Genomic DNA, 16,160 nt, shown 5'->3' with positions numbered 1-16,160 from the left:
AGTCAGGAAATGCAAACACATCTGAGCAGCGTCAATACATTTGTCTTTATTCATTGACAGGTTGGAATCTGCATATAAAATTGTAGTTCATAATGTATGTAACAAAATACAAGGAGGAGATGCACATTTCTTACTTGCATCTGTCTTAACAAAAAGTGCGAAAACACGTTGTTCAAGAGAAAAATGTTTAGCGAGTACCAGTCTTTGTGCAACAAGTAGGAAATGCCTACACATGTATAAATATGACTGCTTGTGTGATTGACATTTAAACTAATATAATTAGTAAATAATCAGGCTAGGTAAGCTGTGCACCATTGGTGTAGTGTTTCAGATTTTCAGTTTGCTTAGTTTGTATTTATACGTAAATACTTAGTGTCAGATAGGTAGGATTTGCATTTTGTAAACATCTTTATAACAGAACCAAGAATAAATATATGAAATTGTATTTTAATTCATACATATGAATAATAGTTAGGAATGCTGTAAAATGTAATGTTATTATCAGTTCTACTGGTATATTGACACAGATGAAAAGCATCTCCAGTTAGATGTCTTGACGTAAAATATTGATAGATCATATACTAGAGATACCTGGAGATTTAGGCAATGTTTTTCATATTATTGCCTCCAATTATGAAGTTTTGTTTTGATGAATAACTTGGTTTAGATTGTTTGCAATGTATCTGATTCGTTCTTTCTTTACAGCTGGTGTATGAATTTTTCCTGAGATTCCTGGAGAACCCAGACTTTCAGCCAAGCATTGCAAAGCGATACATTGATCAGAAGTTTGTGCTTCAGGTGAGTGCTTTGTCTCTTATATCTTGTTGTTGTTGATGAAGAAACATGGTTCTTGTGCTGGTGTTGAGAGTCAGTATTTAATTAATATTAAACCTAAGGTGGATTTTATCAGGTCATTCTTACTCAAGGCCAGGAGTGTTCCTTTAAGGTAATTTTAGCAGATTTAATAACTGTTCATTAAGTAAAAATGTTTGTATTAAAATGTGCTATGGTCATTATGTTCATGTGTGGACAATAATTTGGCAATTTGGTCAAGTGATTTTGTTTTACATTTATGTGGTTTTTCAGTACAGTCCTTGAAACAGACACAATAGCAAGTCCTTTACGAATCCCTTTCATCTAGCTATTGACAAGAACATTGTTTGTACCTTTGTACCTTATGTGTTACCTTGTTCCTTAGTGTGTGGGAGAGGTTGTCTTGGAGGTCAGGAAATACAAGATCATAAAATGTTCCTTGTGCAAGGACTTGTTATATGATACATAGATTGAATAGTTTATTTTGCTGTAATATTCACAGTTATGGTTGTGTCCAAACTGTTAGAAATATGTATCTGACTTGTCAAAGAAATCACATCTTTTCTTCAGCAAGAAGAAGCAGAATTGGCAAGTTAGGTATTTATGGACTAATTATCCTACTGGAAATTAGTTGCCTGTCATGGTTTTGAATCAATAGAATCAAATATGAGTGATAGCTGTGGAAATGCCATTAGCAATAAGGGTTACAGATATAAAGACAAAGTGGACTCAGCATGCAATCTGAAATCATTTTCAGCTCTGTGTATAAACCAAGCACAGTTCCTGCTGGCATATGACATTTTGTCTCTTTTTAGAATCTCATGCCCCAGAGAATATTGGCAAATCTGTGAACGGTGAATTCCAATGTTACCTTGGCATGAAATTGAAAATATAATATGAACAGAACATTTATGCATACAGAGAGCTTTCCAGTTTCAAAGTAGAAGTATTGGTATCGGCAGTATAGTGGTAAGTTTTAGCCACAATAGTATTGTGGTGTCTACTCTCGTTGGGTTTCAGTCAGACTTTGGAACAAATAAGAGAACGCGTTTCATTCTAAATTTATAAGGGCATCTTCAGTGCCTATTGAATAAACTACAGCTCTGTTCAAGCTTGTAAATGTACTGCGGACTTCTTACAATGTCAGGGTTAATTTTGAAGTGATACAGGGTAATTAATTTCATAACCAACGAAACTGAATCATTGGTTTTTCATGCTGATCTAATTTGAATCTTTAGCAACCATAATTTTGTTAATATGTGGTTACAGGAAAAGAGAAACATACTGTAGATCTCAATGTCGGTTAATGAGAAGAAATAACATTCTGTAACATGGAGGTGTCTCCTGTACTTTGGTGTAGCTGGCTGATCGTGGTAAACAAAATGGACTAAGGGATGAAACAGCTCTCATTTATTCTGAAGCTGCTTATTTCTAAACAGAGGAAGTGAATCCACAACCGTTCTGGCAGAGCTTTGTGGGTTAAATTCGCCAAGGCCACACGTCTTTGCTTCAGGGCTCACTTCGGTTCTTATTTCAAACTAATAGTCGCAGCAGTAATAATCAGCTTTTTAACAAATCCCCAAAAAATCACAGAAAGCCCTTTCTCGAAGAGCATCTCATTGTGGCTTTCCCTTCAGTTCCGCTTTCTCTTTTGATCACTTTTACAGATGTGAGGCCTTGTCGGCGTGGTTTGGTATGTTCTCCTTGGTCTGTCATTTTTCTCCTGCTTCTCATGGCATCTCCCTTCGACTCCCTCCAGCCCTCTTGTATCCTCTTTTCTGGCAGAAACATAGGTTAGAAAAAGGAGATCATAGCCGCTCCTCCTCAAGTCCTCTTTGCCAGCAGCTGCGATTGTGTCAGTAGGGGGTTCACCCACATCCTGTTGCAGTAGTGAAATTCAATTTTGTGTTAGATTCTTGGAAGCATGCTTTTCAGATATTTGTTAGTTTCAGGACAGTATGCGACACTTTGGGCTTTTCATCTTTTTTTATGCCAAGCCTCGCATTAAATCAAAAGATTGGCTGATGTCATCTTTTACTGGTTGGGACACAAGTTTCAGTTCAAGTCACCATCCCAAGCCTTGAACTTGGGCTCTTGTCACACACAACCGGTGATTCGGTTGTTACATGAGTTGGGGGGAGTGTGTCTGCCCATCCTCAGTCTCCTCTTCCATAGGTGGGCAGGAGGAAATGGGAGGAAATGAAACATATTAACAAAATGTTGGGAGATGTTCAGACCTGGCTGTCTGTGGGACATGGGGGGTGGGTTTGAGATTGCACTGAGCCAAGTTAATCTACCAATTTTTGTCACTCTGCTTTTTGGGTATTGTTTCAGATATTATTTATCCCAGAAACATTTGTGAGACTTATGTTTCTAGGCAGAAACTACTGCAAGGGCTATAACAAAAATTCACATAACAGGGAATCAGCCATTAAAAAATGCAAAGTAGAAGGTGATGATATGGTGTCCTGAATTAGACTGATTAAGTACAAGTCATTATTACTTTCTTTAAAAGAGATTTAAAATTTAAATTTAAAGAGAAAAAAAAATCTATTTAGAGAGAAATTGTATTTAAATTTTAAGTAGCATTTAAGTCTTAAAGAGAAAGGTATTAAAAAAGCTAGAACAGTTTGGAACAGTTTGCCATGGGTTGTCACAGCCCTTCCACAAGATTTTTGTGATAAAAAGTAATCTGTCATTGATGTTGTTCTGTTTTAAGGTGTGTATTTTCTTGTCTGGTTATGTCCTGCCAGTGAGATGTTTCAAGTTACTGCTGGGTGTTTATCAAGTTGGACAACCAGTAATCTAAAGAGAACACTCCATAATAGAAAGCCAAACAGTGTAGTGATAATTAAGAAAGTACAGTATGCTTATTGTAAGCAATATAAATAGCCAGGCTTTGTCTGTTAATGCTTTCATGTTAGTTGTTGTACCAATATTTGTAGCAGGAAAATATAGTGTAATTGAATTAATTATTTAAGTAAGGCAAGGTATGGAGAAGCAGAAAAAAGCCTCTTTGTCACAGGATGTTCTAGATATTCACCATGCCCAGCTTCTCACATAAATACTTTCCCTTGCAGGACTTTAGGGAGAATTATCGTCCTGATAAATGACATTCCAGTTTAGATTAATTGCTTTGCCTTCTATGGTTAAAGATATATCCTATAAAAACATACTTATGTATAATTTTCAGGTGAATTCTGTGTATATTCATTAATCATTCTGGGATGTTACCAACAGCAGAATATAGATAGATGGCCATTCTCCATTAAGTTCTATATTTATACTGTACATACAGTATGTTTTATATAATGCTAAACAAAGGGTAAATACGCCTTTGGCAGAAATGTGTTTGACATTTTTTTCCTGTCTGTGTTTCAGCAGAGAGAGCATGTTTATTGAACAGTGGTCTGACACAAAGAGAACAGTCTGGAATGTTGGCAGGGTTACATCCGAGGTGCAATAACTATTTTTCACCGTGTTCTCATTTACCATGAGCTTTAAATAGTGCTACCTAGTTTGCTCCGGGTTAAAAAGACAAAGAGGTTACAAACTTACTGTTTGTATTTCATTTAGGTTTTTAATCTGGTGTTTTCTATTGGGGTCTAATTCTACCAGAAGGCATGACTATAACTTACAAAAATACATAATTAAGACTTGTAGGTGCTTTTCTGTACATGAGGAAGTATGGCATATTTGTTTAATATAGATTTCTGTCTTTTGATGACTGAATTCACTTCAGTTGAAGTCTACTGTAAATCATAACATTGACCTTACGCAGTTCCTTAGTAATCATATGTTTCTATGTTCCTTAGTAATCATACTGTATGTTTTAAAGCTGCTGATTATGACATAAAAAATAGAATATCCCATTTTACAGAAAATCATGGATCACTTATTTGAGATTATGCTCTTTGCTTCACTTCAAATGTCTTGTTTTTTGGTAAGGGATGTGTGTGATAATTGAAAAAGCCTTCATCTAACTTAGACACTCATGGACAATGAAAAGCTTCTCAATGTAGGTAGAGTAACATTTTCTGTATCCAAAGATGCTGGATAGCAGCTGGGACCACACATGACTTGTCATCATGATCACAGTTAAGAATTTGTGGAAGTAGGCCTTGAAACTGTGACTTTTTCATGTGATCTCTTGTTGTAAAAAGCTGCTCGGACTTGCATAATATTTAGTGGGTTTAAGGGTAACAAAATGTGAAGGAAATAGCTTGTACATACATTGTCAAAGTCAAACTGCAGTACATTATTGTGGACTACTACTGTACAATAAATAAAACTCCACAATGCATTTACCATTTATATGGTATCTGTGGCTGGATAGTTTATACAGGATATACACAGTGCCTTATTCAGACCCTTGCTATGGTGACTCAAGCTGAAGTCTTCTAAGGATAAGAATAAGTTACAGTAAGAGTCAGAAACTAAAAAGAAAAAAATGTTACTCACCCATTCTCCTTGGCAGGTTTGCTTAAGTTGTTTGGGGGCTTGTTTGAAGCAGATTTTCCTCTTAAGATTTACTAGATAGTAACATGGTACTGTCTATGTTCCCATCATTCTTGACAAGCTTCACAGTCCCTGTTGACGAGATCCAAGATATAACAATAATGCTACCACTAGCACGGTTGACCGAAGAGATGTTGTTGACTATCAGAAAGGTCCAAGCTTGTCTCGTCCAGTCAAAAACTCTTTTGCCACATGATTACAGTATCACTTTGGAGTTTTGTTGCAAATCCCATGTGGGATGCAAGACATTTTTTTTCAGTTCCATTCAAGACCTCTTTGTGAAGTCAGTGAGATATTGTTGACTGATGGACATTTTCTCGAATCCCAGCCACCGAACTTAGCTCCTTCAAAGTCAACACTGGTCTCTTGGTGGCATCCTTAACTGGTTTCCTCCTTTCCTGGCTGCTCAGTTTGGGGGGGGGGCAACCTGATCTAGGCAGTGCCTGGGTGCATTCCACTTAATTTGAAATGTTTGTGCCCTTATACAGCTTTACCCCTTTAAAGATTCTTGTTCTTAATGATTGAACCAGTGTTTGAAATTTACTACCTGCATAAGGGACATTACAAGGAGAGGCCACTCAACTAATTGTGTGGCTTGTTAAGGTAATTTCATGCATTTAATAATAATACACTCCACTCAAAGCGCTTTACAGGTAATGGGGACTCCCCTCCACCACCACCAATGTGCAGCATCCACCTGGATGATGTGACGGCAGCCATAGTGCGCCAGAACGCTCACCACACATCAGCTATCAGTGGGGAGGAGAGCAGAGTAATGAAGCCAATTCATAGAGGGGGATTGTTAGGAGGCCATGATTGGTAAGGGCCAATGGGAAATTTGGCCAGGACGCTGGGGTTATACCCCTACTCTTTTCGAGAAACGCCCTGGGATTTTTAATGACCGCAGAGAGTCAGGACCTCGGTTTTACGTCTCATCCGAAGGACGGCGCCTGTTTACAGTATAGTGTCCCCGTCACTACACTGGGGCATTAGGACCCACATGAGCCGCAGGGTGAGCGCCCCCTGCTGGCCCCACTAACACCTCTTCCAGCAGCAGCCTTAGTTATTCCCAGGAGGTCCCAGGTACTGACCAGGCTCACACCTGCTTAGCTTCAGTGGGTTGCCAGTTGTAAATTGCGGGGTGATATGGCTGCTGGTAATTTACATGTAATTTAGGTTTTCCATAGAAAAGTGTTTGAATACTTCATGCAGCCATGGCTTTCCATTTTTCTTTTAATGAATTAAATTATAATAAAGAATGAATGTTAGATTTACTTCTGTGTTTCTTGCTTTGAATGTGTGTAGTACCTGGTGTAACAATTATAAACTCCTACTTCAGAGTGTCATGATTGCAGGCTTTAAAGCATCAAAATGTGAAAACTGTGCAAAGGTCTTAGCAGGATTGTAAAACAATTACAAATGAGAGGAGGCCATTTGGCCAATTTAGCCTATTTGGCAGTTATTAGCTTATTCAAGGACTTAATACAGCCCTTTCTTGAAGAAAGCCAAACTACAGACTTTAATCACATGCCCTGTCAGCTTGAGTAAAGGGTTATCTTATTATCCACTTCCTTGTTGTTTCCACTTGTTTACTTTGTTTTGTGGGGGTCATTATGTCACAATTATGGGTATAGGAATAAAAAATGATAAAAGTTAAAAAAAGGTTTCTTAAATTGAAGAAGACAGCAGAGGACATGCTTTTCTAATCAAAGCACCTCCCTTTGTAAGCAATATCTGCAAATTAGGCTTTCTGTCCACAAGTCCCAACAGGCATCTGCTTTTGGCCATTTAGTCCCAGTCTTCACCCATGCCATATTTTGTACCAGTTTTTGCTCTCTTGCTGGGTTAATTCAGTAACATTTCAGTCAGTGTAAGATCAGGTGGCCAAGGAGATTTAAGATATAGGACCATTGTTGTTGGACTATTAACATTATTTTGTTCACTTTTCAATTTTATTGTGGCTGCCATGTCATCTACTGCCAGATTCCTTTTTTTGTAACTGTGACTATAGAAGTTAGCGAGAGCATTGTTTACTTTTTTCTAAAGCTGCTTTATTAAGTAATTATTCTTTGCGCACTGTGCTAAAAATTACCTTTATTATACAAACTGCACTCTCTATGCAGCAATAATACAAGATTTATTTCTGCATCAACTGCAGTAGGGAAAAAAGTAGATTTCTAGTAGATTAACTCTTTGGATGGAGTGTCAAAAACTCTACCTGCAACTTTATGCATGTCTTGTAGACTTTAGAATTGTCCTCATTCACCTGTTTGCTAAGAATAGCATTTATGAGCACTACAAGCATCAAAATCTCATCATTGAGACCAGTTATCACAAGCATCCAATGAAGATTATTATACTGCTGTTTAGTTTGATTTACATTCACCTTTACTTTTGGAGTAGATTTACCCATTAAGCTCTTAACTGCCCTAATTATCTAAATTTTCCTTGAGCTGGAGTGTCTTAATATTTTTAAGGTCTTTCAAGGCTAATCATTACAAATTTGAGTTTCATTTTGAGTACTGCAGATGTAGGCTTAAAACCTAAAATTAGAATTGACTATTTCATTTATTCAGATTGACCAGTAAATGGCAACCTGCGTGTAATGTAAATCCAAAATTCTACAATACAGTATGTTGTTTTCCTCTTTGCAAAATTACAGTTAATAGAATTTAATTACAGATTAATGTCTTCATGAATTATAATTTTTGACCTTTCTGTTACGATTCCTGCCTCTCAGCAACGAAAGAGGCAGAAGAAGGCGTAGCCTTAGTTCATTAGTCCACCTATCAGTGTACGCTTTCACCACCACACCTCCGTCTCATCTGGTATTTAAGCATCAGTCTTTCCCTACCCCCTCGCTCAGTATTGGTTTCCATTTCGAGCTACTTAGTTGCGCTATGCCTTCTACCTCCTCACACTGTTCTGGTTCTGACTTTGGTTTATCCCCTTTTTCTACGTCTTTTGGATTACGGCTCGGCTTTGGTTATTTTTTCCTAGTTTGGTTCTCTGGCTTCCCCTGGACTCTCGGCTCTCTCCTTCGTCTACGGTTTTGGATTACGGTCTGGCTTCGGCTATTCTCTCCCTATTTGGATCACTGGCTTCCCCTGGACTCTCGGCTCTCTCATTCGGCTACAGTATTTGGATCACGACTTGTCTCTATCGGCTCCCGCAAGTGGGTTCACTACTTGGTTTCGGTTTCACTGGCCGAATCCGTAACAGAATACTGAGCCCTTTAACATGGACCCAGCGGAGCAAGAGGAATTTCGCTCGGTTTTGGATCAGCACTGGCAAGCTTTACTCCAGTTACAGGCTTCTGTCCAACAGATTTCAGCGCACCTGTCGGCAATGCCGCCTACCAGTAATAGTGAAAGTAACGCTGGAGCTGCCGCTTCAGCTCCGCCCCCGCCAGCTTCTACACCTGCTCCTCGACCTCTTCCACTTACACCCCCTGACAGGTTTGACGGCAACCCTACGAAATGTCGGGGCTTCTTGGCACAGTGTGCGCTGGTTTTCAGGCTCCATCCGGTAACTTTTTTTTCTCCTCAAGACAAGATAGCCTTCGTAGTTTCTCTGTTAACTGGCCGTGCTCTGGAATGGGCTACTGCCCTACTAGATCGCGGGGCTCCTGAGGTACAGGACTATGATCTCTTTTTAGAGAAATTTAAGGGGGTTTTTTGTCGTTCCTCAGCTGGACAAGACTCCGCCTACCGCCTCTCATCTATCCGCCAGGACCGCAGGTCTGCACAGGATTATGCCATAGACTTTCAAGTAGCAGCTCACTGGGATGATGAGGTCCTAATTTTTCTTTTTCTGCAAGGATTATGTGAAGAAATAAAGGATCACCTGGTAACTATGCCACAGTCGGGCAGAACTTTGGAGGAAGTAATTTCCCAGGTGTTGGAGTTAGAGTTTAGAATTCGTCAGAGGAATAGAGAAAGATCTCAGACACAGATACTAGAGGTTCCTCGGCCACCACCTACCAACACTCTAGACTTGGAACAACCTATGGAAATTGCCCACGCCTGGTTAACTCCAGAAGAAATAGAGAGACACAGACGAGAGGGCCGCTGTATGTACTATGGAAAATTAGGACACTTTAAAGCTGACTGCCCTGCTTTATGTTCGTCTTTGAGGCGCCTCCCAACTGCTTAAGATCCTGTGGTGAGTGAGTTAACTCTATCCTCTAAGTTTTCCTCAGGAGTTTCTATTATGTCTACATTGTTTTGGGGTAATAAACAGACGCCACTTCTTACTTTTATTGAGTCGGGGGCAGCGGGGAACTTCATCGATGCCTCCTTAGCTCAAGCTTGGAAACTGCCCCTGACCCAGGTGACTCCTCCTCTTCGTGTACAATCTATTGATGGCCCCCCGTGTCTCCAGGACTTCTAAGATGGCAAACTGAATTAATAAGATTGCAAATTGGCACCACACATGTGGAAGATATCTGGTTTTATCTCCTCGAGACCCCATCACATCCCCTTGTACTAGGCTTTCCCTGGCTCCAACAGCATGACCCTAACATTTCATGGTCCCGTAGAGAAATTTTAACTTGGGGACCCCAATGTATTGGTAGTTGCTGTCGTCTGCCTGTAAGAGTTGCACTCATGGAAACGCCCACTTCTGGTGTTCCTACGATACCCCACCAATATTCTGATCTACAGGAAGCCTTTTAATGAGCAAGAGGCCTTGGCTCTCCCACCCCACCGACCTTATGACTGTGCCATCGACCTTTTGCCAGGAACTATTCCTCCTAAAGGTCGTATATTTCCGGTCTCCAATACGGAATCCGAGGCCCTGAAAGTATATATACAAGATTCTCTGAAGGCTGGAATTATACGCCCATCTACTTCACCTGCTTGTGACAGTTTTTCTTTTGTGGAAAAGAAGGATGGTGGGCTCCGTCCCTATATTGATTATCGTGGCCTTAATGAGATCACTATTAAAAACCGGTACCCTTTGCCCCTAATTCCGGCAGCACTTGAGTCCGTGCATGGGGCCAAGATCTTCACCAAACTGGATCTACAAGGTGCCTATAATTTAATCCGTATTCGGGAAGGGGACGAGTGGAAGATGTCATTTATGACAACCCATGGACATTATGAATATTTGGTCATGCCTTTTGGTTTGGTAAATGCCCCGGCAGTGTTTCAAACCTTTATTAATGATATTTTTCATGATCTGCTACAAAGGTTTGTCTTGGTATACCTTGATGACATTCTAATTTTCTCTAATACCTTCCAGTATCATGTTCTCCATGTCGGAGAAGTACTCTCCCGACTCATAAAGAATAAACTTTGTCAAACAGGAGAAGTGCACTTTTAATGCTTCTAGGATTCACTTTTTAGGTTACATTATCTCTCCGGAAGGGGTAGAAATAGACTCAAGTAAAGTCTCCGCAATTACTGATTGGCCCACACCCAAGAACCTTAAAGACATACAACGGTTTCTTGGCTTTGACAACTTCTATAGAAGGTTTATTCGAAACTTCAGCTCGGTGGTTGCTCCCATAACCTTTTTAACTCGCAAAGGACCCAGACAAGGTAAATGGACCCCTCAAGCAGAAGAGGCATTTCAGCACCTGAAACACCTTTTCACCACTGCCCCGTCTTGAAACACCCTGATCCTTCTTTGCCTTTTGTTGTTAAGGTGGACACTTCTGGCCATGGTGTGGGCGCTGTTCTCTCTCAACGTCATGGAAAAAAACAGATTCTTCACCCCTGCGCCTTCTTTTCTAAGAAGTTATCCCCTGCACAGATGAACTATGATGTTGGTAACCGTGAGCTTCTGGCTATTAAGTTAGCAATTGAGGAATGGAGGCACTGGCTGGAGGGAGCTCATCATCCATTTTTGATATACACATATCACAAAAACCTGGAGTATTTACAATCGGCCAAACGTCCATGTCCTCGCCAGGCAAGATGGTCCCTCTTTTTCACCAGATTTAATTTCCTTATCACCTACACTCCAGGCTCTAAAAACATCAAAGCTGACACTCTCTCACGGATCCACGACCCCCCTGAGGCTGTACTGCTTCCTGAACCCATCATCCCTTCTGGTAAATTCCTGGCAGCTGTCAGGTGGGACATAGAAGTCGTAGTTAGACGCGCTTTGGCTGGGCAAACTGTACCTCCTCAGTGCCCTCAGGACAAGTTATTTGTCTCAACCCCAGTCAGATCTTCTGTCTTACAATGGGGACATGACTCCCGCTTCGCCGGACACCCTGGATTCCAGTGTACCTTGGATTTCATCTCTAGAGATTTCTGGTGGCCAACCATGGTTAAAGATGTCAAGGAGTATGTCCAAGCCTGCTCTATATGTTCCCGAATTAAGTCTTCTCAGATGAGGGCGGCAGGCCCTCTTCAATCCTTACCTATCCCCGACCGTCCTTGGACCCACCTCTCAGTTGATTTCATTACTGACCTTCCACCTAGCCAAGGATACACGACAGTCATGGTAGTAGTAGATCGTTTCTCTAAATCCGCCCATTTTATTCCCCTACCTTCCTTGCCTTCAGCTAGGGAACTAGCAGATCTGTTTGTACTGCCTATCTTCCGTCTTCATGGTATCCCTAAAGACATTGTTTCCGATAGGGGCCCCCAGTTTATTTCACGATTTTGGAAGGCCTTCTGTAAGTCACTGGGAGCCTCAGGTTTGCTTACTTCTGCTTACCACCCTCAGGCCAATGGTCAAACTGCGCGTATGAATCAAGAACTGCTAACCTACTTACGGGCATATATCTCATCTACCCAAGATAACTGAGTGTCATTGCTTCCATGGGCAGAATATGCTCATAATTCTTTGTATACTTCTTGACCGGCATGTCACCATTCAAGTATGCCTTAGGTTATCAGCCTCCTCTTTTCCCGGACTCCCCGCCGGACACAGAAGTTCCTTCTGTTCAGGAGTATATCACTAACCTGCAGGACTTCTGGAAGAAGACTAAAGCCGCCCTTCTTCACACTGCAGCTCGGCAGAAGACCGTGGCGGATCGGCACCGTCGAACCATACCCAGATTTCGACGTGGACAATTTGTCTGGTTGTCTACCCACAACCTTCCTCTAAAGCAACCTTCTGGCAAGCTTGCTCCCAGGTTCATCGGTCCTTTTCGTGTCCTCACCCAGGTTACCCCTGTAACTTATTGGCTGGCCTTGCCTCCTACCCTCAGGATTCACCCTACATTCCATGTTTCCCTCCTTAAGCCCTTTCGCAGATCCACTCTGTATAAACCGCAACAAAAACCCCCACCACCTCGAGTAATTGATGCACTCCATGCCTACACCGTAAATAAGATCTTAGATTCCCGATGGTCTCATGGATCCCTGCAATACCTAGTGGATTGGGAAGGCTACGGTCTAGAGGAGCGGTCGTGGGTATCGGAAAGAGATATACTGGATTCAAACCTGATCCGGGATTTCCATCAGAGTTTCCCTAATCGTCCAGCTAGGGCGTCGGGAGCCGCCCATAGAGAGCGGTGTAATGTTACGATCCCTGCCACTCGGCAACGAAACAGGCAGAAGAAGGCGTAGCCTTAGTTCATTAGTCCGCCTATCAGTGTACGCTTTCACCACCACACCTCCGTCTCATCTGGTATTTAAGCATTAGTCTTTCCCTACCCCTCGCTCAGTATTGGTTTCCCTTTCGAGCCTCTTAGTTGCGCTACGCCTTCTACCTCCTCGCCCTGTTTTAGGAGGTAGACGGTTTTGGATTACGGTCTGGCTTTAGCTACTCTCTCCCTGTTTGGATCACTGGCTTCCCCTGAACTCTCGGCTCTCTCCTTCGGCTACGGTATTTGGATCACGACTTGTCTCTATCGGCTCCCGCAAGTGGGTTCACTACTTGGTTTCGGTTTCACTGGCCGAATCCGTAACACTTTCTGTCTGAATTACTTTTTTAAGTGCATTATTTTTCAAGCACTAAAGCTTACCCCCATTTTAATAATGTAACTACTTAATCTCTTTCATTTTATTTTTACTTCTTTAATAATAATAATAAACTTTATTTTATATAGCGCCTTTAAAGGTGGCTTCTCAAAGCGCTTTACAGGATGACAATAACAATAAATAAGAAGACTACAACAATAAATAAGAAAATTTCACAAGACAGGACACAATTATAATTACAACAATACAACAATAACAATAGAGGAGACCGTGGAAGATGGTATTAAGAAGAGCAGAGGGGTGAAGAATGGAACCAGTTAAGTAAAGGCTTTACTGAAGAAGAAAGTTTTGAGTCTGGATTTGAAGGAGTTTAGAGAAGGTGACTCTCTAATATCCTTGGGTAAAGAGTTCCAGAGCTTGGGGGCATAGCAGGAGAAGGCCCTGTCGCCCATACAATGTAGACGGGCTTGGGGGACAGTAAGGAGGGCAGAATTTGAAGAGCGGAGGTTGCGAGGTGGGGAGTAGGGCGATAAAAGTTCAGACAGGTATTGAGGTGCCAAGCCATGTAAAGCCTTGTAGGTGAGCATGAGGATTTTAAAGTCTACGCGGAATTTGACCGGAAGCCAGTGCAAGGACTCCAGGATAGGAGTAATGTGAACACTTGTACTAGACCTGGTCAGGATTCTGGCTGCTGAATTTTGGACATACTGCAGCTTGTTCAGAGTAGATTTAGATACACCAGGGAGCAGAGCATTGCAGTAGTCAATTCGAGAGAATACAAATATGTTGATCAGCTTTTCAGCCACAGTTAATGATAGCATAGGGCGTAGTCTTGCGATATTTCTAAGGTGAAAAAAAGATGTTTTGACAGTATGCTGTACATGTGGGTCGAATGTTAAGCCAGAATCGAATATAACCCCAAGGTTTTTCAATTTTGATTGAAGCTCAAGTACAGAGCCATCTACAGACAGGGTTACAGGACTGGCTTTACGAAGTTGATGGGGGGTACCAATAAGCATGACTTCAGTCTTGTCACAGTTAAGATGAAGGAAGTTTTGAGTCATCCAAATTTTTATGTCAGAGATGCAATTAGATAGGATAGAGACAGCCACGTCAGTGTCGGGTTTGGTATGGATGTATATTTGAGTATCGTCAGCGTAAAAATGAAAGCTGAGGCCATGTGATCTTAAAAGCTGACCAAGTGGGAACATGTAAATGCTGAAGAGCAAGGGGCCCAGTATTGAGCCCTGGGGGACACCAGACTTGACAAGACCGATTTCAGACCTGTACCCATTGAGAGAGACAAAGTGACAGCGATCAGTGAGGTAAGACTTAAACCATTTGAGGGCAGTGTCAGAGACTCCAAACACAGTCTCGAGACGAGAAAGCAAGATGTTATGGTCAACAGTGTCAAAGGCAGCACTGAGATCAAGAAGGATGAGTATGGAAAGAGAACCAGAATCAGAAGCTATTAGGAGATCGTTGGTGACTTTGACTAGGGCGGTTTCTGTGCTGTGAAGTTGACGGAAGCCAGATTGGAGGGGTTCGAAAAGGTTGTTTGTCATGAGGTGGTTATGTAACTGAAGTGTGACAGCACGTTCTAGAATTTTAGAGAGAAAGGGTAAGTTGGAGATGGGGCGAAAGTTATTAAGATTGTCGAGAGCCATGTTAGGCTTCTTTGGCACTGGGGTAATAGCAGCTTGTCTTGTCCTTTTACCTGTATTCATTGTCAAGTCCCTGTGTAATACCAGAAACAATTTTCTCCCTGACTAATTAAACACATGTGGCACCAAGTTCTATTTGAGATTATGTCTTAAAGAAAATGATATTTTCGCTAACTAGGCCTATAGAGAAAAAATTCCAATCTTCTTGAAAATATTGCAAATTGAATAGCAAATCTTGCCATGATAATAATTGGATTTAATTTTAAAAGACTATAGAAATAGACAGGATGTGAAATGCGGCACTGGCTTAATAAGTTTAATAAGAATGTCATAACATGCTTTATCCTTTAATGGCACAAAAATGAAAGGCAACAGGTCTCACTTGTGCTTGTGTTTCCAGTTAAATCCATCCATTTTCTAACGACCAGTGCAGGGTTGCTGGGGATGCCGGAGCCTATCCTAGCCTATCATGTCAATAAATGAGAGAGAATTTTATGCTGGTTTCACAAGTTCTCTATCTAATCTTGATGATGACTGGAAGTCAGTTTTAAAAATACCCATTAACTGCCAAAATTGCTTATATTGACTCAATTACAAACCAAGTATAGACCAATAAATCCTTAATTTCATGTAAGGGTTTGGAAATTATAATTTACATTAATTTAAGAGCATTAAATTGAGCTAGAGGGTCAGATACATGGACATCAGATTCTAGTAGATAATCAGTGTGGATTTATAAAAAGCAGGGCTTGCTATTTAACCTGTGTTCTTTGAAGAAACACCAATAGTAATATACTGATATAGTTAGATTTTCAGAAAGCTTTTGGTAGTATTATTCATAAAAGATGAATTCTTCGATTGCAGGCTGTTTAAGCATTCAAGTTAATGTACGTATTGAGAGAGGTTAAGGGGGAAATGTTCAGAATGAGGTGATATTTGTATGATAATGGAAAGCATTGATATGAGATGATAAAACAGTCAACCACGTTTTAGTGAAAAGTGAGGGTGACGTTTCGATTGGTGTTTTGTTGTTGCAGCTACTGGAGCTGTTTGACAGTGAGGACCCAAGGGAGAGGGACTTCCTAAAGACTGTCTTGCATCGCATTTATGGGAAGTTCTTGGGGTTAAGAGCATTCATCAGGAAGCAGATTAACAACATATTTTTGCGGTAAGTAAAGGTCTTCAAATTTTATAAAGGATGAAAACGTCAGGTGTACTCAGGAGTAGGACATTTTATTGTACTTATTTATAATAATATCATGCAGTGTGGTGTTACTTCAGC

The 16,160-nt window shown here is 40.9% G+C and overlaps 1 protein-coding gene across 1 annotated transcript in view; it reads left to right on the top strand.

The window, feature by feature from the left end:
* ppp2r5a (protein phosphatase 2, regulatory subunit B', alpha isoform) overlaps nucleotides 1-16,160 on the top strand; it is a 109,500-nt gene that overhangs the window by 68,665 nt on the left and 24,675 nt on the right. Inside the window, exons 4-5 of the mRNA XM_006625914.3 lie at nucleotides 706-798; nucleotides 15,916-16,046. Coding sequence (XP_006625977.1) covers nucleotides 706-798; nucleotides 15,916-16,046 — 224 coding nt within the window. The remainder of the gene's footprint in view (nucleotides 1-705; nucleotides 799-15,915; nucleotides 16,047-16,160) is intronic.

The sequence above is a fragment of the Lepisosteus oculatus genome, chromosome 2, assembly GCF_040954835.1.
Source record: "Lepisosteus oculatus isolate fLepOcu1 chromosome 2, fLepOcu1.hap2, whole genome shotgun sequence".
NCBI lineage: Eukaryota > Metazoa > Chordata > Actinopteri > Semionotiformes > Lepisosteidae > Lepisosteus > Lepisosteus oculatus.
The sequence above is the reverse complement of the archived record's forward strand: the minus strand, read 5'-3'. Positions and strand labels throughout refer to the sequence as shown.